At 42.4% G+C, this 24,424-nt stretch overlaps 2 protein-coding genes across 2 annotated transcripts in view; one reads left to right on the top strand and one right to left on the bottom strand.

Moving 5' to 3' along the window:
• Positions 1-22,119, top strand: part of LOC113134139 (uncharacterized) — a 27,571-nt gene extending 5,452 nt beyond the window's left edge. The window contains exons 17-67 of the mRNA XM_026313376.2: positions 87-267; positions 355-510; positions 1,070-1,203; positions 1,430-1,588; positions 1,809-1,992; positions 2,119-2,330; positions 2,511-2,699; positions 2,807-2,949; positions 3,071-3,230; positions 3,345-3,428; positions 3,721-3,858; positions 4,004-4,120; positions 4,201-4,293; positions 4,372-4,592; positions 4,705-4,898; positions 5,074-5,325; positions 5,403-5,632; positions 5,747-5,911; positions 6,576-6,653; positions 7,961-8,326; positions 8,696-9,049; positions 9,748-10,080; positions 10,194-10,325; positions 10,469-10,633; positions 10,851-10,967; positions 11,061-11,234; positions 11,355-11,556; positions 12,121-12,275; positions 12,414-12,526; positions 12,692-12,773; positions 12,919-13,056; positions 13,538-13,700; positions 13,869-13,984; positions 14,199-14,345; positions 14,995-15,108; positions 15,200-15,316; positions 15,440-15,598; positions 15,977-16,138; positions 16,308-16,470; positions 16,558-16,745; positions 16,830-16,922; positions 17,022-17,226; positions 17,794-17,981; positions 18,480-18,577; positions 19,035-19,219; positions 19,435-19,634; positions 19,811-19,979; positions 20,066-20,175; positions 20,291-20,416; positions 20,931-21,057; positions 21,188-22,119. Of these exons, the coding sequence (XP_026169161.1) occupies positions 87-267; positions 355-510; positions 1,070-1,203; positions 1,430-1,588; positions 1,809-1,992; positions 2,119-2,330; positions 2,511-2,699; positions 2,807-2,949; positions 3,071-3,230; positions 3,345-3,428; positions 3,721-3,858; positions 4,004-4,120; positions 4,201-4,293; positions 4,372-4,592; positions 4,705-4,898; positions 5,074-5,325; positions 5,403-5,632; positions 5,747-5,911; positions 6,576-6,653; positions 7,961-8,326; positions 8,696-9,049; positions 9,748-10,080; positions 10,194-10,325; positions 10,469-10,633; positions 10,851-10,967; positions 11,061-11,234; positions 11,355-11,556; positions 12,121-12,275; positions 12,414-12,526; positions 12,692-12,773; positions 12,919-13,056; positions 13,538-13,700; positions 13,869-13,984; positions 14,199-14,345; positions 14,995-15,108; positions 15,200-15,316; positions 15,440-15,598; positions 15,977-16,138; positions 16,308-16,470; positions 16,558-16,745; positions 16,830-16,922; positions 17,022-17,226; positions 17,794-17,981; positions 18,480-18,577; positions 19,035-19,219; positions 19,435-19,634; positions 19,811-19,979; positions 20,066-20,175; positions 20,291-20,416; positions 20,931-21,057; positions 21,188-21,198 (8,262 nt within the window). The 3' untranslated portion in view covers positions 21,199-22,119. The remainder of the gene's footprint in view (positions 1-86; positions 268-354; positions 511-1,069; positions 1,204-1,429; positions 1,589-1,808; positions 1,993-2,118; positions 2,331-2,510; positions 2,700-2,806; positions 2,950-3,070; positions 3,231-3,344; positions 3,429-3,720; positions 3,859-4,003; positions 4,121-4,200; positions 4,294-4,371; positions 4,593-4,704; positions 4,899-5,073; positions 5,326-5,402; positions 5,633-5,746; positions 5,912-6,575; positions 6,654-7,960; positions 8,327-8,695; positions 9,050-9,747; positions 10,081-10,193; positions 10,326-10,468; positions 10,634-10,850; positions 10,968-11,060; positions 11,235-11,354; positions 11,557-12,120; positions 12,276-12,413; positions 12,527-12,691; positions 12,774-12,918; positions 13,057-13,537; positions 13,701-13,868; positions 13,985-14,198; positions 14,346-14,994; positions 15,109-15,199; positions 15,317-15,439; positions 15,599-15,976; positions 16,139-16,307; positions 16,471-16,557; positions 16,746-16,829; positions 16,923-17,021; positions 17,227-17,793; positions 17,982-18,479; positions 18,578-19,034; positions 19,220-19,434; positions 19,635-19,810; positions 19,980-20,065; positions 20,176-20,290; positions 20,417-20,930; positions 21,058-21,187) is intronic.
• Positions 21,601-24,424, bottom strand: atp6v0d1 (ATPase H+ transporting V0 subunit d1). Its single transcript, XM_026314516.2, has 8 exons — positions 24,284-24,424; positions 23,510-23,681; positions 23,031-23,209; positions 22,689-22,768; positions 22,352-22,429; positions 22,089-22,265; positions 21,918-21,995; positions 21,601-21,781 (listed from the first exon to the last, which is right to left on the bottom strand). The coding sequence occupies exons 1-8, from the start codon at positions 24,414-24,416 to the stop codon at positions 21,620-21,622; spliced, it is 1,059 nt and encodes a 352-aa protein (XP_026170301.1). The 5' UTR covers positions 24,417-24,424; the 3' UTR covers positions 21,601-21,619.

Genomic DNA, 24,424 nt, shown 5'->3' with positions numbered 1-24,424 from the left:
TTACTGAAGTTTACTATGATTTGGTGATTTTTCTTTTGTTTGGAGTTAATCCTAAAGTAACTTTTTAAAAATGTTGCCCTTTGAAGGGTTTGGTTGATACTCAGTCACTGCTGTCAGAGATACGGACACGCTATCACCTCGAAGCAAAAATGGCTGCTGACGGACATCCCATGATCCTCTCTGCTAATGTTACTCGTGGTCTTAGCAAGAAGACCAGCTTCTCTGCTAGCTTGAAGAATGTGTTCAGAGAAACTGTGTCATTGTCAGGTATCAAACCAGCATGGGCAAATAAAAAGCATTTATTATCTCCAAAATCTGTAGTTTAATACTCATCTCCCTCATTACTCCCATCAGTGGCCCTGGAGCGCAGGCAGGACAGCAGCAGCAGGCAGTACTCTGTGGAGGCGGAGCTCCTCTTGCCTGGTGTGGTCGGCAGCAGAATGCTGGGACTGATGGAGCAGAAGGGCTCACTGTGGAGCTCCGCGCTCAGGCTCAAATATGGCCTGGGAGGTGAGAGAGTGAAAAATATATAGTGTAAAGTTTTGGTGCCACACAACAGTTTAAGCTGCTGCTCATAAAAATAAGAGTTACAGCCCAAAACACAAGCAAATGTTACTCCTTGTACTTGCAGTATATTCTTACAGATTGTTTCTGTGTCATCTGCTGAGGTTAAGACATTTGCTGTAGCTGACTGGGTTTTAGGTGAAAACTTTAGAAAAACTCAACACAAGCTTTATATACGTTATAAGTATGACCACTATCTGTCTCAGGCCATGTATGGTAGCTTCAGCTAATTTCACCGCAAATTCACAGTGAAATCTAAATGAATTGACTGCACTTATTAAATGTTACAAATGTCACTGAGCTTTCACATGATGTTTCCTTTCATTAACTATCACAGTATGAGAAAACAATTTATGCGAACTTATTTCTTTTATGACTAAATGTCTTCTATTTTTCTTCCACCCATCTTTATTCCACAAGACTTTTGTTCAAATAATCAGCCTAAAACAAAACAAAATGCTTCAGATCATTTCTTACTGCCCTACTGCATTTGACCGTTCTTCAGGTGATGCCCGGCACCTGCGTCATGAGTGCTACACGTCTCAAAGAATGAGGAGTGAGAGGGACTCCAACCATACCTACATGATTAGAGCAGATCATGAATTCTACTGCTCCAACACTGCTCCTATCAACCACAAGGTAACTGCAACCACAGGAGCACAGTTTGACAGAGAACAATATATATTTTTTAAGAAATCAATTATTTATTCAAATATTTATGATATTATCATGAGCATTATATAAGTTATAATGTTTTGCTCCTTTTTTATTTTTGGAGACAAAACTTCATCTTGGGTCAAACAGAAAGCAGAGGCTGCTTCTGTGATTAGAAGCTTTGTGGTTTGTTTGTACTCTGTGTCCTCAGATCCGCCTCCGGCATGAGGAAAGCCCCAGCCACATCAAATCTGCCCTGGACATGAGTTATGGCAAACACTGGGATGAGATAAACAACAAATGCACACTCCTGCTGAGCCAGTCATTCAAAAACCAGTCCACAGTAAATCACACCAGCTACACACTAGAGGTAAACAGACCTGCATCTGTTATGGTCTTTCACCTTAGAGTAAAATTTCAGGTATTCTGGTACACTGAATGATCATTTTGATCTGAAGCAACACACACATGCACAGACACTGAAATTGATTCCTTAAGGCTCCCAATCATTGTAAGTACATTTAAACCAATAGTGTGTATTTTCTTTGCCCAAAATAAAATAACATACTTTTTCATTTTTGTTTTTACAGTTCAGTCTTCAGGTGCCAGAGAAGAATCTAAACTACAGGACCCAGCTCCTACACTCTCACCTGAGACGGCTCGGGTCTGAGAGCAGCACTCATCTCAAAATCAACTACAACAACCTGATGCCACTGGTGGCTGGATTACACTGGAAGAGCTCTCCCACAGATCCCCTGCAGAAGAAATGGGAAGGTTAAAATAATGTATATTCTTAGATCTCACATTCCCAGAATCATCTTACGTTATTCTTCACATAAATCACATGGATTTTGAAGTTGGATATATGTGCAGCGTCATCTTTCTCTTATTATCATCCAGGCACATTTAACATGGATACGCCGTGGCTGTATATACACACCGCCCACAAACTCAGCCAGCTCCAGCAGCACACACTTCAGCTGACATCGGAGCTGACTGCCAGCAAGTGGCTGACCGTCCGTAACCTCATGCTGGAGGGTTTCTACAGGGACAGAGGCAGAGAGAGGGAGGCACGTCTGGAGGTCTACACTCCAGCTGTCACCTACGTCCAAGTAAGAAGAGAAGAATCTTTTTTAACCATTTTACTCAGGAAAATACTCATGATGCATGATGTGAACTAAAGGCAAAGCCTAAGGTGAATTAATTGCCAAGATAATAATTAATAAAGAAAATAGTACTTCTAAGTTTTTAAGTCCTGCTATCTGACCAGCTCTTGCTCCATCCCTCACCAGGCAGGAGGGTGGGGCGTGGTGGGGAAGCGAAGTGTGAAGGCCTCCTGCTCACTGAGCTCATTATGGACTCCTCTTCTTCGAGGCGACGTCTCCCTGGAGTCCTCTAAATTCAGCCACATCCTGCAGGTAGCGTCCACCTATGGCGAGCACAACCTCAGCCTCGCTGCTGCCTTGAACACCAGAGACAAGGTTGGGCGTGTTAAATTAAACATATTTTTTTATAGAATAAAGTTGTCATTTCTTTGTATTTTTTCTGATGTTATGACAATTTGTGACTGTTTCCTGTCTTGTATTAGACTTTGAAAAAAAGGCAAGTGACGCTGAAGGTGACCCTTTCAAAGCCCAGGAGTCCACCCACAGAGCTGGAGTTTGAGGGAACAGTGGAGGAGCTGAGGAAGGACAAGAAAATGTATCAGAAAACTGCAGTGCTCCATCTTAGGTCTGTGTCCTGATCGATTTTCTTCTAGCAAATCTGTTGCCATGTTTTAGAACGGTGCTGATTTGATGCCATAAAGCAGTGAGAACATTTCTGACATGTAAGACATAACCATCTCACACAGACAGCCCTTCCAGACCTTTCCTCAGAGACTCCTCCTCAGGGAAACTTTTACTGTCGACCTCCTCAAAGGCCTCTACATCCTGGAGTCTAAAGCTGGTTTCCATGACAACTCAGAGGTCATCCACACTGTCACCCTTGGCTACCACCCACCGAGTCCTTTTGTAAGTTAAGCTCAGGGTCATTTATTATTAACTCGACATACACTCATTAAAGAGAAACTAGGGGGAAGTTGTTAAACACTTTGATGGGCGTTTTATTTCTGTCCTTATATTCAGTTTTGTTCTGCGCTGATCCATCCTTTCAGCTCTGACACTATTCCGTCAGACTCGGAAATCTGTGTGACCATATCGAGCAACCAGGTAAACTGCCAGCCTTCATTACTCACAACACTGACCGGAAAAAGGCAAAGATTTAATTTGAGACTTGAGACTTATGTGCATCCATCCTCACAAACATTTTATGCAAACAAACATTGGCTCAAATTATAATCCACGTACCACCAAAGATTCTCAACATGTCAGATTTACAACAAACCTTATGCCATTTCAGGCAACAGCACAGCCATCAGATCTGTGTGTAATAGATGAGATGGATCTTCAGCAGGAAAAATGAAAACAATTATGTATTAAATGTTGATATATTCCTTTTCAGACCCAGAGGGGCATACAGGGGAGGTTACGGGTTGGCAGCAAGGAGAGACTGACTTTATTTGGACAAGTCCAGCTGAACCCTTCGCAATCAGGTCACCAAGCAATAAAAGTTAGAGCTAATTTCACCCACCAGCTCCAGGTAGACCAACCCCAAAGTTATTAAACTGTGTGAAGTGCTCAGTAGTATGATGGTGATTGTAGTCAACAGTACAATAAGTACAGTACAATAGTTTACAGTAGAAGAGGCCAAACTTGTGACCAGTTTGCTGTTATTGCTGTTACAGCTGCAACTCCCCTCCTCTGCTATAATGGAGGGAGATGTATGTTGGAACCCCAAAAACAACACAGGCTTTGATTATCAGACCCGAGGCAAGCTGAGAATAGAGCGCCAGGAGTGCCAAGTGAGTAAAGCAAACTTCAAATTTGAATTGGTGTTTGTTTAACCTGTAGCGTTTCTGATAAAGTTGGGTTTTTTTTTTAGCTTTCTGTGCAGCTAAATGGGACATCAGGCAGAGTCGGACTCTATTTGTCTCTCATTCATCCCTTCAAATCAAAGATTCCCAAAACATTAGAGGTGGGAAAACATTGCAAATGAACAAGTTGACCAACTTTTGCCATCATATCTTATGACTGTACTGTTTGCTCTGTTCAGGTTAAGGCCGCTGCAGACATGCACACGGTTCCTGGTAAAGGGAACAGCTTCATACATGTGAGGGCTGATGGGAAGGACAGGGTGAAGCTGGATGTACAGATGTCCCACTTCCTCAAGAGGGAAGACAGAGCTGTGAGACTGAGGATGAACTTATCCCAGAGCTTGCTGCCTGTGGCCAACAACCTACATGTCAACATGGCTGCCAGCATGTCTTCAAATAGGTGTGTACACCCACGTGTGTTTAAACATTTATGGTGAGAGGTCTCTGTTTGTGATGACTGTCCTCTGATCTCATTTGTATTTCTGTTTTCTGCCTGTCTCTTGCTCTCTCAGTGTGTCTCTACATGGCTCTTATACACAGGAACATGAGACTCTGCTGGCTCAGATGAAAAGCTCACTAAACAATACCCCGGGTCTGCAGCTGGCTGTGTCAGGAGACCTGAGGCACTCCATGACCAACCTCGCTATGCTTCCTCCAGTTCTGGAGCTGGATGGAGCTCTGGGACAGTCTGACACCCTCCTCGAAGGTAAAGGTTCATATGAAAATGTTTACTAATTTAAATTTACTAATAACTGTTATAATAAACCATAATTTCTGTCATTTAGTTTAGACATCCATGAGTCTTAGCCTAATAGTGTGTGTGTGTGTGTGTGTGTGTGTGTGTGTGTGTGTGTGTGTGTGTGTGTGTGTGTGTGGTGCAGGCCAGTTAAGAGTTAGAGTAATGGACACCTTGTACAGTGTTGAGCTGAGGCATCAAGAGGATTCTGGAGAATATTTGGACAAAGAAGAAGAAGGCACGGTGGGAAAAAGGTCACACAGGGTCTGTGATTGGTTGTGTGTTTGGTCGGGCCAGGAGAATTTGTGCGTGAATGTGAGCCGCCAACATGGGAATCAAGGGAGGGGTGAGGTCTACGCACGACTTTCTCACTCTTTCCGCCTGCTTACAGTCAAAGGTAATCATTAAATTATACATATTTTAGGTCTTATAAATCTCTTTTGCTCTATCAGGCTCTTTGACTTCCGATTACAGGTGTACCTGCCAACAACAGTGTCCAGGTGAGGTGGGGCCTGGACAGTGGTCGACTGTCAGTCCTGGCGGAGCTGCAGGCAGGACCTGAACATCTAAATGCAGAATTCAATGGCGGCAAAACAGGTCATCTTGTCCCACAATGGGAGTACTTCTCCAGGCTGCAGCACAGAGTCAGTGCCCTGCTCAGTCGAGGCCTGTCAAGCTGCATTGAAGCAAAAGCACACTACAAGGTGCAGTATATAACAACAAACTCTCCTGTTCTCACTCTCACATTGAACCAGACATAAGCTTTTAACTTTACCTCTGTATTTGTCTCATATTTCATGCTTTCTTTCTGCTGTCAGTTAGAAGCAGCAGGTCTGGACACAGGACTGGTACTTCTTGTGGAAGATGAGAGGATGGTGGACATACTTTTTAATATCGGATCAAAAAACGGCACAGCTATGGTGGTAGTGTCCCTATGGCAACAGATGGAGCTATTGCAGGGACTTATACCTGCCTCTTTAGAGGTACATTTTACACATATTAAAAATTGTATTCCTTTAAAATGTTTCTGTATGTCACTCTTACTAATAAAAAAACTGGACTGTAGCTTATGGTGACATCTTTAGGTCTGCAGTAAACTGAGTGACGAGTAAATCCATTAGACTCACATCATCAGTGGTGATCACATCAACTGTGATCACAAATATTGACATTTTAGGTCCATAAGGAGGAGCATATCATTTAAATAAACATCCCCAAATTAAAAAGAGAAATATTTGTACCTTACATGCAGGATCGGGACCAATTAAACAAATAGTTCTTTCTTTTTTTAAATTCATTTATTCACTTTCTTTATTTATTATGATTCTGTCTAATTCATAAAAAACAAAGTGTAACTCTCTCACTGTATTTTAAGTCTTTAAGTTAACTAGCTGTTATCATACAGACACAATAATGATGTCAATGTAACTGCAGTAACTGTCTGCATCAAAGGCAATTTGCATTTTTCTCCAAATCTACACTGAATATGTATTGTTTCATAATAAGCTCAAATTAGTATTTTGGTGTAGTACTATATTTTATGTGTCTGGTTTAAAGTTCAGCAATTACTCAGAAATTCTTCCATCGTCTCCTTCTTTTTCTGCTTTGAAAAATAAACTTTGACAACAGGGGATTTTGTTTTCACAGATGAACTGCACAGGGGACGCCACTGCAGAACGACTCTCGGCTCAGTGCTATGGAAATGTGGCAGGTCGCCCTGTGGAGGTACGAGCCTTTCACTCCTATAGACCACACAGCAGGATTTGCTATGGCCTAATGCTCACTCACTTTAGCTTCAGTACTCAAGCCAAAGGCTGTTACAGTTCTAATGGTCAGAGGGAGTTCAGAGCCAGCCTCACTCATTCGTCTGCATTACTATTAAAGTATTTGGGTGTACCCACCAAATCTGGTCTGACCCTCCTGCTCCGGCCTGGGCCTCAGAGGTGGGCTCTGGGGATTGGATTTGTGGTTGGCCCTTGGAGAACAGATTTGAATGTGAGATTGAGGTTGGAGAGGCCTGGGCTTTATGGTTGGCGCGGGCTGCTTGAGTATGGGACACACAGTCTTAAGCACAAGGCTGAGGTGACAGGTCGGATAACTTTGGAGAGCTGGTGTCACATCCGGGCAGATGTCAGTGTAGCATGGGACTCTGTCAGCTCCACTCTACTGGTGTCTGCCCGGTGTAAAGGGGTGGGGAGGCTGGTGTGGGTGCAGGTTGGGAATGTTGATGGTTTTGAGCCACAAAAAACTTTTTTAACTCTACATGGAACAGCAGGGAAAGGTGGACTAAGAGGATCTCTGGGTTTGAAAAACCACCAAGACTCCCTCCAGTGCTTCCTGTCTATACTGCTACAGGACCAAAAGACTGAAGTGAGCTGGATCCTTCAGCACAACTGGTCCTCTCTCAGCTCAATCATCCCAAACAAAGTGGACCTACGGGGGTCAGGTCAGCTCCATGATACCTCCCTCTCTGGAAGTGCTCAAGTGTCTTTCGACACCCATTTAGCTAAGATGGACATGACGGCAGCTTGGGAGCCCTCCAGCTCCTTCATGCTCATGCTTCAGCAAAACTTGGTCTCGACTCGTTTACCAGGGATACTCACAGTCAGCATGTCGAGCACTGCTAGTCAAGCCCAGTTTGAGGTGGAAAGTGATGTGTGCTCAGTGCTTGTTCTGGCAAATCACCGCAGGGGAAGCGAAGCCAAGAGGACCAGCTGGAAGGTTTCTGTCCAGCAGCGATGTGTCTTACTGAAGGTTAGAGAGGAAACAAGAACAAGAACCTTGTTTCCCAGCAGAAACAAAGCAAAAGAAACATCTTCACTTTGGAGATGACTCTTCTTATCTGGTCCAACTTAATTAGTTATGAATTTTATGGTCCCTAAAGGATAACATGTAATAATTCTGTTAATCCCTTAAATTTCCTGCTATCATTGATGCTAAACATCTCTTTATATAGTGAGTTCTTGAATCAAATTTATTTTGAAGATTTCTTCAGTTTCTTATCTTTTTCTTTTTTCTTTTTTCCTCTATAGACTCTTCTGCCCCCACAGACCTCAGTCAACATCTCAATCACTCGTTCTGGCAGGTCCACAAACCTCAGTACCATTTTTCAGGCTGAGGGGAAACCGAAAGGCAGTCTTATTCTGAACATAACTTCCCACCCCGGTCTCAGCCTGAAAGCATCGGTCCAACACTCTATAGAGGCAATGCAGACGCTGGCATTTCCCTCTCATGGAGCAATGATCCTGAATGTCTCAACTGCACATGTGCCTGGTGTGGAGCTTGGCCTGGAGCTGGGACGTTGTTATTTCAGGGGTAAATTGGGGAAGACAAAGTCAACAGAAGGAGACCAGTCTTCTTACGCTGTCAATGTGACCAACTACTGTCTTGCTCTACAGGTAAGAAAACTGTTCTGTGTAGTGCTGCAGCTGGAAACCTGAATAAACTAGTATGTTCATGCTGTAAATATTGCTTTTACCTCAGACTGTGAAAATGCGTTGTCATTTCTTTCATCACAGTTAGAAGCACTGGGGTTTCCTCCTTGCTTACGCTAACACAGCGTCCTTTGAACTACAGTTTCCAGCCTGTTAGAAGGTCAGGTTACAGCGTATTTATTGTATCACTAACAGCTGGGGAACAATACTATAGATAGTGCAGCTGCTAGATGCTTTCTGCCCAAATGCTGCAGATTAAAAATATTATGATTAACTATTTATTACAACACTGTCAAAACTAATGAACCATCTCCATGTATGTTTGTGACATAGGAAACAGTCCTCCCGGTGTTCTTGACTCTTCAGGGTCTCCTGTCAGTCTCCCCCTGCGAGCTGAGGTTAATCTCCTCTCTGAGGGCAGACAACCAAGACCTCTCCCTGGAGCTGAGTCAGTCCTGTAGGCCTCAGCGCCTCTCTGGGACCCTCACTCACTCCTTCTCTGGGCTAAGGAGTGGAGGTCTGCCGCAGACCATCAGCATAGAGGCTGTAGCTCCTGGAGGCCGTGAGCAGACTCACAGTCTGTTCATCAAGGTTGGGACATGTCACATTAGGGCCAACAGAGTCACAGAAGCCACAGGCAGGACACAGTGGCTCTGGGCTCTGGAGTCCAAGTGTCCGATGTTACAGGTAGAGCTTTGTGCATGATTGCTAAAACTTGGATGTAGTTTGAGTTAAGTTAAAAGATAATACATTTAATCAACAAACCAGTCACTCAATCAAAACACAGATTATTAATGCTGACCTGCACTACAACAGATCCATGCCTACAGGTAGAACCGTTTTTAAATCTGAAATCTCAAAACACTATTTTGATGACGAGATAAAGCATCTCTGATAATTGGTAGCTGTAAACAATGTACATGCAATATTTCTTTTTAAAAATTATTCTGCACACATAAAGACATAAATATATACATACACACAGCAAATTATTAGGCACCACATGCAAAAGAAAAAGCAAAACAAGCAAAATGAAGAGCTAATTGAACTGAAATTCAAAGCTGACTTTGAACTGTAATGAACTCAAACACCAGACTCTAACAAACCCCCATTACTCACAAAGCAACATTACACACATGAATAAATCAGTCCTACATTTTTCAAAACCATACATAAATCATAACCTCACACTTTATCTTTTTTGTGTTACAGTAAAATATGCATTATATACTGTATATATGCACATACATTTTTATTTAACGTTAAACGTCATCCCAGTTTAAAGTATCCCAATAACCTGTGTAAAAATGTTTCTGATCTTTATTATATCAATAAATAATACTATTTGTAAATCGAAAAGACAATAGTATTCTTATCTGTTCCAGGCCCATTTCAACGGGTCAGTGGGGCAGGACCCTGCTGGTGTCTGGACGGCTGTGATGGACACTAATCTGGAGAGAAAAAGGGGTTTTGTGAGGCTCAGTGCAAAGGCCTGGCCAGATGCAAGTGTAGAGAGTGAGTTCAGTCACAACATCCCTGATTTCAGAGGTTTACCTGAACACAGCAGAGTGAGAGTGACCAGCAGGACAGGACAGCAATACAATGCTGAAGCCCTAGTTCAGATGGACGAATGTGCAGTCAGAGCCACTGGAGCTGTGATGTTGCAGCCTGGCCTGCAGGGGTCACTGGTGTATCACAGCAACTGCTCTGTGATTCAGGTAAAGCGATCATACCCTATATATAAATACTACATTACCACATTAATTATTACACAGAATCACTGACTGCCAATCAAATGTGTGATAAGTTTGCTTTCTGATCCTGTTTGCAGCGGTGGGGTAGTCCTGACAGGCTGCAGGTTTCTGGGTCAGCAGTCGTCTCCCCAACCTTTGCTGAATCTCAGGTCTCCATGGCGATAGATGATACAGAGTTACATGCTTTATTGGCTCTCAAGAAAACTAAGGTGTGGAAACACACGAAAACACCACAGTCATTTCCATTTGTTACTTTTCAATTAATTGTAGATTTCACCTTTTGTTGTATTACATGTGATATAAGTACTAACCTTATTTCATCCTTAATTGTTCACTGTTCTTATTGTTACAGGACAAAAATGAAGCATCACTTCTAAATCAGCTAAATCTAAACCACTCTCTGCCCATGCTGAAGAGGCTAGGTCTCCCTGCAAATGCAGCATTAACAATGCATTGTGGGAGTCACAGCAATGGCTCGTACTTTTACATATTTAACAGCAGTGCAGGAAATCAAATGGTAAGTGTAGTTTTTCAAGGGATGTTTGGTAAAATGCAAATCACGGAAGCCCAAAGTTCAGGACCATGGTAATAAATACGTATTTATTACCTGAGAGAAAAAACATGACAGAAGCATTAAGAAGAAATCTGATTTGATTTCTTTTTGATTTTTGAAATCTTTTGATTACTGCCTAACAGCCTACAGCTACTGCAGTTGATTTTCTAATGTTTTACAGCTAAGTAAAGAGCTGACCATGGCAAAGTCAACTGAAACAATGAAAGTGAAGAGTAATTTCAGACATACAGTGAACTACCTGAGGAAACTGGGAGTCCCTGCGAACAACACCATCCAGGTTCAACCAGTCGGTTATACAGAAGTGATTACTCATTGACTGTTCATTTCATTCAGAGGCAGATAGTTTATGTCACATTGACTGTGTGTTCAGGTAGAGCTTGGTTTGGCTGCAGGAAAGTCACTGACCCTACTGTCCCAAATTGGAAGTCAACAGGCAGGACTGAGGCTAAAGATGAAACGTTTCCCTACGACCAAAGAGATACGAGGCAGCATGTGGCACAGCTGGTCATGGCTACAGGACAGAGGACTGCCACTTAATGTCGAGGTAATGTCACATACAGATATTTTCTTTTTCCTTATCATATTGTTGTATTGACTTTTGGCAATGTTTCAAAATACATCTATGGTATTTATAAGACCTCTCTTGTGATTTTTGTTCTCGAAGGGTCTATGTTCCATCCAGGGTGTGTTTTCTGAGTTTCAGTCCAGGGCTCAGCTCACTGTGGATGGACACAAGTTGCTCAGCTCTGGCCTGAATGTCAGTGTGGCTGTTGGACGTCTTGCTGTGCAGCTCTCCTACTCTCCCGTTTCCAATCACACAGGGACACAGCAGAGTCTGGACGCTGCACTGACTGCTCAGTATAAAGGTCAGCTCGATTTCATATTTGGTGTCTCAACAAGCTAGTTTTAACGTTGTTCCCTGAGGTACAGGTGGCCTGCATATCACCACAGGTCCTTCTTTTGAAGATAAAGAGACTGAGACAATTAGATTATTACAGCAATTCCTAACTGGCTAAAAAGGCTCTGGTCAGGATCCTTCCTACACTTAGAGGTTTAGAGACATTTGCAGATGCCAACATTTACCTTTTGAGAAAACCAGAGAGATTGTGATTCAGGTAAGATTAATTCTTTACCAAACATGTTTATTGCTATTCATTTTGTTACTTAAAACCTTTTATTACCAGTTATTACCATTACAACTGAAAAGAGCAGTTAAAAACAGCATGTAATATTACACAGTGATCATGAGGCCCTGCCTTAAATGCTACAGTACAAATGCAGTATGGAGGGTTGACCAGCAGGTGTCATTATTGGACTTTGGTTCATTGTTTTAAAAGCATTTTTTTCTTGTATAAAATGCAGACACCGTTGTCCTTGCAACACATTAATTGCTGGTAAAAGCTGACTCAGGTATTACGGCTTCTCTGCAGGTCCCCTGTGGAGTGCCTCAGCAGACGTTCACTGCAGAGACTGGAGGGTCAGAGTGGTGGGTGACGTAGGAGGTTGGGGAGCACATGCAGGGGCCAGGGATGCCAGAGTCACATTAAAACACACTGTACAGGGACAAACTAGCCCTGCCCTACAGGTAAGGACAGCATGCACTGTATCTCTGTCAACAGTTCAGGCTCAGTTTAGCATAAATTCAGGCAGAATAGATAATGCTTGGTCTCTCAGCGTGTGCTTGGTTTTCCTGTGCTCAGTGGTTCTATGACTGTAAATGTAGGTTGAGGCCTGGGGAAGATTTACAGGCTCCCAGCTGAGGTGCTCCATGGCTGTGAACCCTGAACTCAGCTCCTCACTCGCTCTCATCATCCAAGGTCACCATCTGCCTCACAGGTACTGTAAGCACACACACACACAGACACACAGTCACCGCTTCACTGTTTCCATAACAAACGCTGACAATTGTAAATTGTGAGCATGAAACTAATAATAAATACCAAACCACATGTTCTGACAATCAAACATATACTGTCAGTGATGGATCCTCCTTTTTTCCAGCAAGGACCTGATGGTGAAGGTGGTCCAGAATATTCCTGAGATGCTGATCTACTTGCCCTCTCAGCTAAATGTTCGGTCTCAGGTGGATCCTTATTCTCAAAGGCACTTCTTTAAATTAAATCTGTGTGTATGAGAATACGGCATCGTGTTCTGCAAACAGGCAGATTTGGAGTTTGTTATCCTGGCATGTCATAACACGTGTCGCCATCTCTCCTCCCTCTCTCCAGCTGAACCAGTCTCAGTCCAGCATATCCAGTTTGTTGGAGGTGTTTTCGGGCAGGAAGAGGCTGTGGGCACTGGGGGAACTGGCAGCCATCGAGAGTGGATACAGGCAGGCTGTAGAGCTCAAACACTCCTACCCACAGGTATTCTGAGCTTATTCTCAACTCTTATTTATGTACAGGCACATGGTTGTTTCTACGGAAGTGACATGCATGTTCTTTCTTGTTGTTTTGACAACTTACTGAGTGCTGTATTGTATTATCACATGTGCCCTTGCATAGTGCTGTAGAAACAAATAGATCTGAGTAAAAATATCATCTCCAGCTGGTGTATTCTTCATAATCGACTGTTATCCATCTGGGATGTGGCAGCACCACCTGCGTCCTGCATAAAAACACTGTGTGCCACATGTGCACTGTGCTTTCACTGAATGTGCTCAGTGTCTAAAAAAAATCACCACTGCGCACACTTTATTTTTTGACCTTAAAAGGAAATACTGTTAACACTCTAGTATTGTATGTATTTTCTATATACTTTAAGATTTGACATATTTGTCAAAATAAACTTTTTTTCCACAGTGAATCTTATACAAAGATGAACCAATTGACTGGTTTTATTTTCCAGCTGAAGCCAATCCCCAGAGCTGTTGCAGTGAGGACAGTGTACGAAGCCAGAAACTGGAGCTACCAAGTCCAACATGGGGCCGTGTGGGGGAATCAGGAGATCAGTGTGTCTGGCCTCTACTCTGCCCCTGAAATGCTGGAGATGGGAAACCAGACCCTGATGGGTAAAAGCACTGCAGTGTTGGGACAGTGTTTGTTTATTTCCATCACATATTTTGGTGGTGACAGGATGCCGAGAGCAGAGCAGTGAAATATGCAGCTATTAATAAGAAAACTGTTCTTGATTGTGAAGTCTGGTAACTTTCTGCTGTTTTTGGTGCCCATGACTTTAGTTGAGATCAACTGCATTCCTCGCTGGACCAGTTTGCAGGTGACATTGCAGCGTTCCTTATATGGCCGACAAGACGGCGTTTTATTGGGCTGGATGAGACATGGACGACCGGAGCAGGTCAGTCTGTACAAATTACAACAAGAAAAAATGAAGGGCTCCATTTAAACCAGATTGGTTTCACCTTTTTCTGTCATATTCAATTATGTAAAACACTTTTTGACATGAAGGATGTTTAATAGTGGCACATCTAGCCTTTTAAAAAAAGGCTCTGAACCTTGCTCTGTCTAAAAAAGCCTTTTGTAGTCACAGACTGTGGTGTGTTTACCTGAAGGTCAAAGCTCTCAGCTCATGGAGTCGGTCAGAGGAGATGAATGAGACCAAGCTGGAGCTGAAACAGCCGTTCTCCACCACACTCCGCCAGATGTCCCTTCATACTTTGTCACACGCCTCACAGAGACAACAACGCAGCAGCCACCAGGTACATTAGTGAAAATGAAAGGGACTTTGTGGCCAAGTATGGTGACCCATACTCGGAATTTGTGCTCTGCATTTAACCCACCCAAAGTGCACACACACAGCAGTGAACACACACCCAGAGCAGAGGGCAACCAATGCTGCGGCGCCCGGAGAGCGGTTGGGGGTTCAGTGCCTTGCTCAAGGGTTTCATCTCAGTTGTGGTATTGAAGGTGGAGGCTATTCACTCTTTCGCCCCACCGACAATTCCTGCCATTCCTTAGACTCGAACCTGCAACTTTCGGGTTACAAGTCTGACTCTATCCATTAGGCCATGACTGCCCCCATAAGGGCTGTCCACTGTCCACTGTCCACTGTCCACTGTAGCCATTTCATTTCATTTCAGCCATCAGTCAGTCACTACACATTTGTCTAAGCTAAAATCATGTTCCCAAAACATGATATGAACACCATATTGTTCATCACCATTTTAACTCTAATGCTCCCAGCTTCTTATAGTTGACTTTTTATTTAACTTTTTTTAATACTGTAATGTGCAATTTAAGTGCAAAAAGTGAAAAATTGACTAACATCTTATTCATATATCTTCATGGGGTTTGCTTTGTGTTTTACTGTTTTTACTGTCTTTTTTTATTTTTTAATTGTTTATACAGATCAGTCTGTCATGGGACAGCACACTCCCTGTCAACGTCTCCCTCACTCTGAACAGACAGTGGCAGAACAGCTCCAGCAGGGGGCAGGCATGTGGGGTGATCTCAACACAACAGGTTGGTGGATCCTCTGCACACACCTTATAGTTGTTTATCTCTGTGTTTGTGTCCTGTCCAGTTCACCTCCTCCCCACCCCTGTCTGTGTAGATGGTAGTGTCTCTTCTTAAAGGCTGTGTGTCAGTAAGTCAGGAGGGCAACTCATATTCACAAAATGCAGAGCTAAGATGGGGCATGAAGAGTGTCAAGCAAAGCATGAAGTACCAGGTATTCTGCTCCCTGTTGGATGAAAAAAATATTGCATTTCTAAAACATATTCTTTCTTTATGTAATAGCAGATGGTTGTTTTGAAAAAAAAAAAAAAATCGTTGTCTGTCTGTGTGTTTGTAGAAGGGTCCTCAGGGAGTGCACAGCCTTCAGGTTAATGTTGGGTTTGACAAAGTGTCTCCTGCACCCTGTCCTTCACACAGCCTGCTGGCCAAGGTACAGACCAACCTGAGGGACCATCTGGAGCACACAGTGCTTCTGGGCCTCTGCCCTCCACGGCCCGTGAGTTCGCACAGCTGTCCATCTTTTATTTCTTCTTCTTTTTATTATTGTCATCTCTTACTGTTTTATTGCTAATGCAGTGGTTGATAATGTTTGCTCCTTTACCCCCACATTTGAAGACATTGTGGTGATGTGTAGAGAGGAGCTGCTGTGCTCATATAAATAACGGTTTGTATGTAGTGTCTGTGTTTGTACTGTTAGAAATGTACATAATCTCTGAACCTACTATTTGATTATTTGTTATTAATCCTCAAGTATATTTTAATTGTATGTAACACACATTTTACGCTGTATTTTTTTCTTCTTGTAGCCCGGAATGATCTTGTTATTCAAATTGCTGATGATTTAGAAGAACAGGATTGTGTCTTCGCGTTTCAGGCTCTGTCATGGTCAGGATCACACAGAGTGAACTCAGGAGAGGAGCTGTTTTACACGCAATCTCATCTGTCGGTGACTGGGCGGCCATACGAGTGCAGCCTCACCCTGGCCCTCACCAATTCCTCTGCTGGTCAGCGCACCAACATATCTCTGTTCTCTGAGGTAAACAACTAGAAAAACCCTCAGGCATGTCTGAGTAAAAAAGAGAAACTTTATATTTTGTTTGTTAAAGAAGCTACTGGTCCCAGGAAAGAAATACTCTTCACATATCCCTACCCCCACTGCAAAAAAGTCCTTTTTTTTCAGAAACTATAAATATGTGTGTTCACAGTCTAGGATGGGTAACTGGAGTGTGCTGCTGGGGGGTAGTGCCCTGTCTTGGCCCCACGGGTCTGGCCTCGAGGTGCAAGCCAGACTGGACCACAGGGAGGAGATCTGGCTTAGTGGAATAGTAGATAGACACTGTCTTGAGACCACAGCAGGTTATATTAACGGTACATACAGAGTTATCTTTGCAATATTTGTTGAAATGTAATATGAAAAAATGTAATTATAAAGTATTCACATTTTTTCATGTCCAGGTCCAGGCCTTCATGAAGCCCTGACTGTAGTGGCATGTGTGGGAACAAATCACAGTTTTATGCTAGATGTGCAGAAAAGAGGCAGCAGCAGTAAATCTGAAAGTCTGGGCAGTGTCTCTGTGGGTACAGCCAAACAGAGACTGATGCTGAGAGCACATGGCTGTTCAGAGAGTCTAACTGCAGTGGAGGTATCACCAAGATTAAAAAATAGCAACATTTTAGTTGCAGTACAGTATGACACTTTTAAATGTTGTTTGTTGTTATTTTCACAGACACAGATTTACTATCTGACCTCCAAAATCCAAACTAAGCTGTTGGAGAGAATCAAGACATTACAGCATCTCCTCACTGAGTTCAGACGACAGGTAACCACAACATAAATTCATGCAGTTAATTTGAGATCTTTCAATGGAACGTGCTGTTTTTAACACTGTGACTGTTTCTTCCTTCCACTTTCTCTTCAGTCCAGTGACAGCGAGTTACTCCAGGAGCTGAGTGCTGCAGCTCTACGTGTTTCCCAGCATGCCGAGGCTCTGCTGGGGCAGAGAGACAAAGGTTGCCTGGCTCTGTGGCACAACAGCCAGCTTCGCCGCACCTTGACCGGCAGCCTGCCTCGCTTTCTGAGTGTGGTGCAGCACGCCTCACAGCTGGGACTACAGGAACTGAGGAGTGAGTGCAGTGAGATGATGCTCACCAGGCGTGTCGGCTTGATGGGGGGCACATTCTTGTGTTGTTGAAAGAATACTAAGGAGAGCGATAAAAAGGCAGTTCCTGCTGTTATAATTGGTCAACATCACCATTTTCAGTTATGAAATATGGTAATTTTGCCTTTTTAATGTACAGACAGGTCAACAAGTACAGAAGCTACATCACATTATTGGCTGCATATACATGTATACACAGCAGTAAATCAAGTTGCTGTTGATGCAGATATGCTTTTTTTGAGTTACGGCAGTCCCTGTCATTCCTCACAGGCAGAAATACCCAGGAATCCTCTCTCCCTGTCCTTCATTATCTTAAACATGCAAAACAACCCTTCTGTCACTCATGTCATTATTTCTCATTTCTTGCATGATTACAGAATTTAATCCTCCTACTCCTACACTCCTCTTTATTTTGTTTCCTGCAACTTTAGAACAACATTAAAAATGAACGTTGTTGCTGTTTATTGTTGGATGTCTGAAGTGTGTCAGAACACAAGCTAAACCATGACATTGTTCTGTTGTTCATCTTAAGGACCGCTGGCCACTTTAGCAGGTGTGTACCAGGATGTGAAGGGCCAGAGGTTGGATGTGCTGTGGAAACAGGCTGTGTCACTGTGGACTGACAGGCTGGTGGAGGTCCTTCCTGCTTTGCTGGGGAGCCCTCAGCTGAGGCCGCTGGCTCAGGCCGGTGTCGCCACACTCAGCGTTGCCCTGGATGTGGTGAGGAGCCTGCACACTGTTGTTTTTTTAGTTTGATTATAGTTAATATTTCTGTGCCACTGATTGTGTTTATATGCACACCAGTATCCCAGTTATAACTTCTTTTTTTTTTGTGCATGTTGGTTTCACTCACTGTAGATGAACTGAAATCCTGGATTTATAAAAACCAGGATCTGCTAGAAACATGGTACTGTGACAATGTTTAAGCACTTTGTCCAGGTTTCTGATCATTGTCTGCCATGTTTGTGGGTAGCACATATACATGCAACATAAATGTGATGATAGAAGTGTCAGGTTTTTGCATGTGAAGGAGTCACCTTGTTAGGATGTTACAATATTAGAATCAAAGCATTATTAGTAAATTAGTATAGTATAGTAGTTTCTCATCATATCCCAAAGGTGATCAGATCCAGGATAAGACTGAAAACCAGGATACTCTTTGTGCCTGTAAATGTTCTCATTAATGTATATTTAATGACGATTCTGTGAGTGTGTTAGGCAGGGCAACATACCTACCACTGGATGGAGACCAGGTTGGCCACAGCTCTGTCTGGAATCAGGAAACGACTGGCTTCTGTCTACAAAATCACCCCCAGGTACTGCAGATGTCTGAGACCTATGTGAAGGTCCCTTCTCTCACTTAATCAGGTCATGTTACAATAGGCCGATCCCACCAGCATGAACTAAGTGCAAAAGATGTCAAAGAAGTGAAAACTGGCATACATTTAGTTTCATCATAACCTGTTATCATTAATTGTGTCTTTTAACATCTTTAACTGCTGTTTAAACAGTATTTTAGTGACTTTGAAATGGACTCTAAGAAGAAACTTAATCATAGTCAACTAAAAGGCTTTTGAAGAAACTGAAAACAAAATTTAGGCCATTTCCATGGATGCAAGTTACCAAATCAGTCCTTAAAGTGGAAAAGTTAACAAGTAATACTGAGCTATAACTGACCTGAATCCAATTTTACTGTTAATTTACCAAATGTTGACACAGAGCAAAACAAATGTAAAAAATTTATTCCAGTAAGACATTTGATGGTTTTCCCAGCGAATGTTCAGTGACCGTGTCGGTGCCGCTGCCGCCGGTGCCCTGGGCAAAGGTGGCTGAGGCCGGGCTGGTGGAGATCCTTCTGGAGGAGTGGCTCCTGAAGCCCCTCCAGACCCTCGCCTCCATCAGACCCACAGCCGAATTTTACTTCCTTAAGAGGAAGCTCATGGACAGCCCATTTGCACGTAAGAAAAGCTCACATTTGAAGGAAATTAATGAAATTATTTATTAATTAGTTAGATTTTATTAGGAAATTTTGAAACTGCAAAAAAGGTTAATTCATTCGGTTAAGTAAATTGCAGAGGCAATAACATTAATCTGTGACATGTCTTTTCTAAATGATAAATTAAAAGGACCTCAAATCTGTCTAATTTTTTATATTTTTGGCTCTTTCTAAAAGACCAAGCTCTTTTGGTAGCAGATCAGTTTGTAGTGACGTTTGACGGTCACCTGTATGAACTGCCCGACTCCCGCCCACTGCTCCTCGCCCAAGACGTCAGCGCTGACCCCTCATTCACGCTGCTGCTCGGTTCAGACTCACACACCTTCCTCCTGGTAGACATGAATAACAGCACCATCAACATTCAGCACAGTGGACAGGTGTGTTTTACGTCAGATGACAAAACTGAGCTTAGGTAACAACAAAAACATGAATGAAGGGAGTAGAGGGCAGAGAATACTAACAAGCTTTTATTTTCTGTTTGTTAAATGAAAACTATTATGACAAACGTGAAATAAAAAGTAAAGATTTTTTTTCAACAAGTGTTGTCTCACAGGTGAAGACAAACTGCAACAACACTGTAACACACACATTTCACAGTGACAGTGGAGTGGCTGTCAGAAGAGGACCAAACGTTGTGCAAGTGTCCAATCAGAATGGAGTGTCGGTGTCATGTGACCTGTTGGTTGAGGTGTGCAGCTTGACTACTGATGGATGGTTACACGGTAGGAGAACTATGGTTGTACTAGTAATTGTGAACACAGAGTCACATGTCCTACACTGGCACACACACATGTTTTTCTCTGCTCAGGCGCGTCCACTGGTCTGTTAGGGACCAATGACAATGAAGCAGGGAACGATTTCCCTCTGCCTGATAGATCTCAAGCTGAAAACATGGACACTTTTTTCTATAGTTGGCAGGTAGGACAAGTAAGAAGCAAATCTTAAATTGTCATGTCTGCACATCTATGTTTGGTGTAGCTTTGTTGACATTATCTAGGTCTTTTACACAGTCTGACCATTTGTCCACCCTCAGGTGAAACCAGAGTGTATTAGACCGCCAGCTACAACAGAGCACTTCTCTAAAACAGCCACAAGCCCCGTGAGCTGCCACCATCTGTTCTCTTCTCCTGATTCTCCGCTAAGCTCCTGCTTCAGGGTGGTGAGTAGAAAAAACACTGCTGACATAAGTGAACATTTTGTTTAACCTTGCATTATCTTAAGTTAAGGGATATTATATAATTCATGGTGTTTATCACTGTGTGAAAAGCCCAATCATATGTGGATATAAGGCTGTCGAGGCATAGACCTCCCCAATCTCTCTTAACTTTTAATGGATTCCATTGCCAAGGCAGCACATAACCATGACCAAAGCGTGTCTTCCTGGAAACTTCACTCAAAGGAAGGAGGAAGCAAAAAATAAGTACAAATTTCTAGTTGTGCCAAATATTAATAAAAAGAATTAATACTGGAGCTGCTACTGTATCTTATTATTTACCTTTGGTGGAAAGAAAATGCTGAACTGACATGACCATAAATTTAAGGATGTAACATAGGAAAAACAGGCCTGGATATGTGACAAATGACCAATGGCAGCTAAAAATAAATCAGGTTCATTTGTCACTCCCGTACACGATGCTGTCTGACTGTTTACAACAGTGTGTCTGTGTCATCAGGTGGATCCTGCTCAGTTCTTGTCGGTGTGTGAGCTGAGCTCCTCCAGAGGCCCTTGCAGATTAGCATCTGCTTTTATCCATCTCTGCCAGCAGAACTACATACCACTGGAGGTTCCCCTGCAGTGCCGTAAGTCAAACTATTCTGAAAGTCATGCTGTGTCTGATCTGCCACACATTGTCATGGTGGCAGATGTTTTAAATTTAACACTGCAGAGACAGGTATGTTTTTTTAAAATTGTGTTTCTTTTCTGTTTCAGTGAAAGTATGAAGGAAGACTGATGGTTTGTGATCTCCATCAGCTGCTTAAACAAACACATCTACACTTTTATACCACTGGTTGGGCTGCATTAATTATATTCATTTTTATTATTAAATGTTGTACTGTGTTGTATAGTTATTATTCTATTACTGTAATTCACTTGTTTAGACGTACAGACATTGTGCCAGTAATGTGAATGCGAATATGCTAACAAGTAGTTTATTAATAATCACAAGGGCTTTTTTGTATTTTCTGTGGCACTGACAGTATCTGTGACTAACTTCAGTGCAGCAACTAACTAATCCTCACAACCACACAAGGACCATAAAGAGATAACAACAAATATTTTTATACAGTTTGGTAAAGATAATACATTGTTATATACTATGTACTAAATATGTGTTTGTAGTTTTCTTTATTGCTCAGTTAACTAGAAGATGGGTATGTAGTTGTGTATCTTGGACTTCTGTCTCTGTGTGACACACTCAGCGATCCACACGATGTTACGATTCTCCTGCTCCTTCAGTTTGACGTAGGAGTAAAAAACTCCGAAGTGGAACTGCTGCATGAAAGCCAGTGTGTTCAGCTTCACCTGGGGAAAAGATAACACCACTCAGATTCATGTATAATTGACAAATTCACACTTTGTCGTTTGCCATGTTTGTCGCTTTGCAGAAACAGTGACCACATCAGCTCTACACTCTCACTGAAAGACAAAGGCGTAGTACCTCCTGTTCATAGAATCTGTCCTCCAGCGACTTAAAATCTGATCCCGGCACTGGGTCATCAAAAATGATTTTATAGTTCTGTAGAAAAATTTAGGTTAAAATTAACCAGAGGACTGACTCAAGTTAACTTCAGTAACAACACAGTATACTCAGGGATGAGAGCAGACTCACTGGGTAATATTCAGCCACAGCTTTGACCTGTTCGTGGTCCTCTGCCTTGGCCAGCAGCTGCAGCCCTTCAGGATAAAGTTTGCCACATGACGGATACAGTGCACTCCTGTCTGTACCACTAAGATCTGTCCCGAAGGAATTCACTGTGATGATGAAGGCCCGTCTGTCTGCTTCAAACTGCAACACACACACAGAAACAGCGTTCACAGTGTTACACAAAGCGTAAAACTCAAGCAAATCCAGTGTGGCAGTTGTCACAGTACCTCCAGGACAGGACACATTATTTCCTCTGTGGCTCCACCAATGTTCTTGCAGAAGGCGTGGAAAGACTCTAAATATGCCTTTAAAAATAGATTCAAACTGTTATGAAAAACATATGTGTCTGGTGATGTAACACTGGGTAAAGATTTGACCAGAACCAAAAATGGCAGCTTAAGTTTTCAGCACATCACTGTAAATTTTCAGTGTTCTGGGGTTGTTAAATCTAACACAGTAATAAAATGCTCAGTCCTTTTACATGTCAATTCATATGAGCGCTCACATATATTCTGACACAGGCATGACAAGTTATGGTAGCTGTTAATGTCACTCTGTACTTACCTTATACATTTTGTTTCTTAGGATCTCAGCTTCCATTTCATCCAGGTTAGACTCGGATACAGCATCCTGAAAAAACTGAGCTACAATGCAAACAATACATTAAGTTAAAATATCGACTTAGTGAGTCAACTAACATGAAAATGTTTTATTTTCCTCATGTCTAATATTTTTTCTTCCCAAGCAGAAATGGACTTTTAGAGACTCACATTAAAACTCTTTTTCCACTCTAGCCTCATAATTAATCACTTCTTCTAGTGATTTGCAATGAGTATTAATACCAAACACTAAAACTGATCATCTTTGGTGATCAAACACAGATCAGTTGAATATTTGATTATCCACCTAGCGGCGTGTCCACTAGGATGGCTGAATAGAGTTCAGTTGGTGTGCGGGCGATGCCCACCGCTGCCATCTGGTCAAAAGCTCCCAGTGGGTGACACCTCAGGAGAAGCTCTGCCACGTCTCTCTGCTTCAGGGCCCCAGTGATCAGCATCACGACATTGTCAATCATGTAGCTGTAACTATAGCAACGTGGAAAACACAGTGAATGGAGGTAATTTTGTTTTTCTGTGTGGTGTTTTCAATTACATCCCTCTTATTAATCACACAGCTCCTTTTGAAAATGCTTTTTAATGAATAGTCCATTTTCTAAGCAAAAAACTAAAAGGACATAGAGAAAAAAGACTTTCAATGTTATAGACTGACAGTAAATCAGGGGATCAGTATGTGACTAAACCACAGTGTTTTGTTGGGGAAAAACAGGAAATAAATTAATAATGTGCTTATGAAAACAAATGATACAACCTTATATCATAGCTTACGTTATGTAGTCAAGGAAGGTGGAGAGTGGAGGTAGGGCATTGGAGCGCAGGCAGCTGAATTCAGTCACCAGGTTCTCTGTCAGCTTGCTGTCCATCAGAGACACAGTCAGATCCTCTTCGACTGAAGACAGCAGCTTAGCATAGTCTGTGCTCTGTAGGTGCAGCTTCATGTCTGAGGAGAGGAGAGGAAAGACTTTGCATATACGCTGCACACTCGATTCCTCTTCCCTGCTCAGTTTGTGTCCAGTTCACAACAGACATTAACTGCTCTAAAATCTGTGTCATTCCACAGCAATTTCATGTCATTATTGTTGTTTCAAATTAGGAGGAGGTGACTCATAGTACAGCATAAATACACAGATGACTGTGTTAAAGTCAGCTGATGATGGCTACTAACACAGATACGCAAACATATTAAACAATTTCAAAGTCAAACTGTCTTTAAGTCGCTATCCAGAACCTTTTGCCATATACAGTAGGCCTACTGACATGTATGAGTGTAAACGTGTAAAACTAACACCTCAGCTTTTTTATTTATTTCATCTTTACTCCCTCAGAAAGGAATGCCTGAGTCCTTTAAAGAAAATTCAGACTTGATATATGATATCTGCGTGAAAACAGGTGACCCCTGTGAGCACTTCATCGCAAATCTTCTTGACACCCACACGGATCCACAAAAATTTAAAGGGGAGTATAGTTGAAGTGTACATGTATAATATATTTCTGGTAAATCTTATAAGCAGCACCAAAATCATGTTTTAACAATAGTCTTACCCTCAAGTGTGTCACACTGAGCCAGGTTGTGATAATCAGTCTGAGTCAGAATCCCAGCCTTCATCCCTCGGACCAGACCTTCCAGATAACCATGATCCACGTTGAAAGTGAGCTCTGCCATGGTGTCAGACATGCTGTTAA

The sequence above is a fragment of the Mastacembelus armatus genome, chromosome 17, assembly GCF_900324485.2.
Source record: "Mastacembelus armatus chromosome 17, fMasArm1.2, whole genome shotgun sequence".
Classification (NCBI taxonomy): Eukaryota; Metazoa; Chordata; class Actinopteri; order Synbranchiformes; family Mastacembelidae; genus Mastacembelus; species Mastacembelus armatus.
Note: the sequence above shows the minus strand (reverse complement) of the source record. Positions and strands in the feature narration are given on the sequence as shown.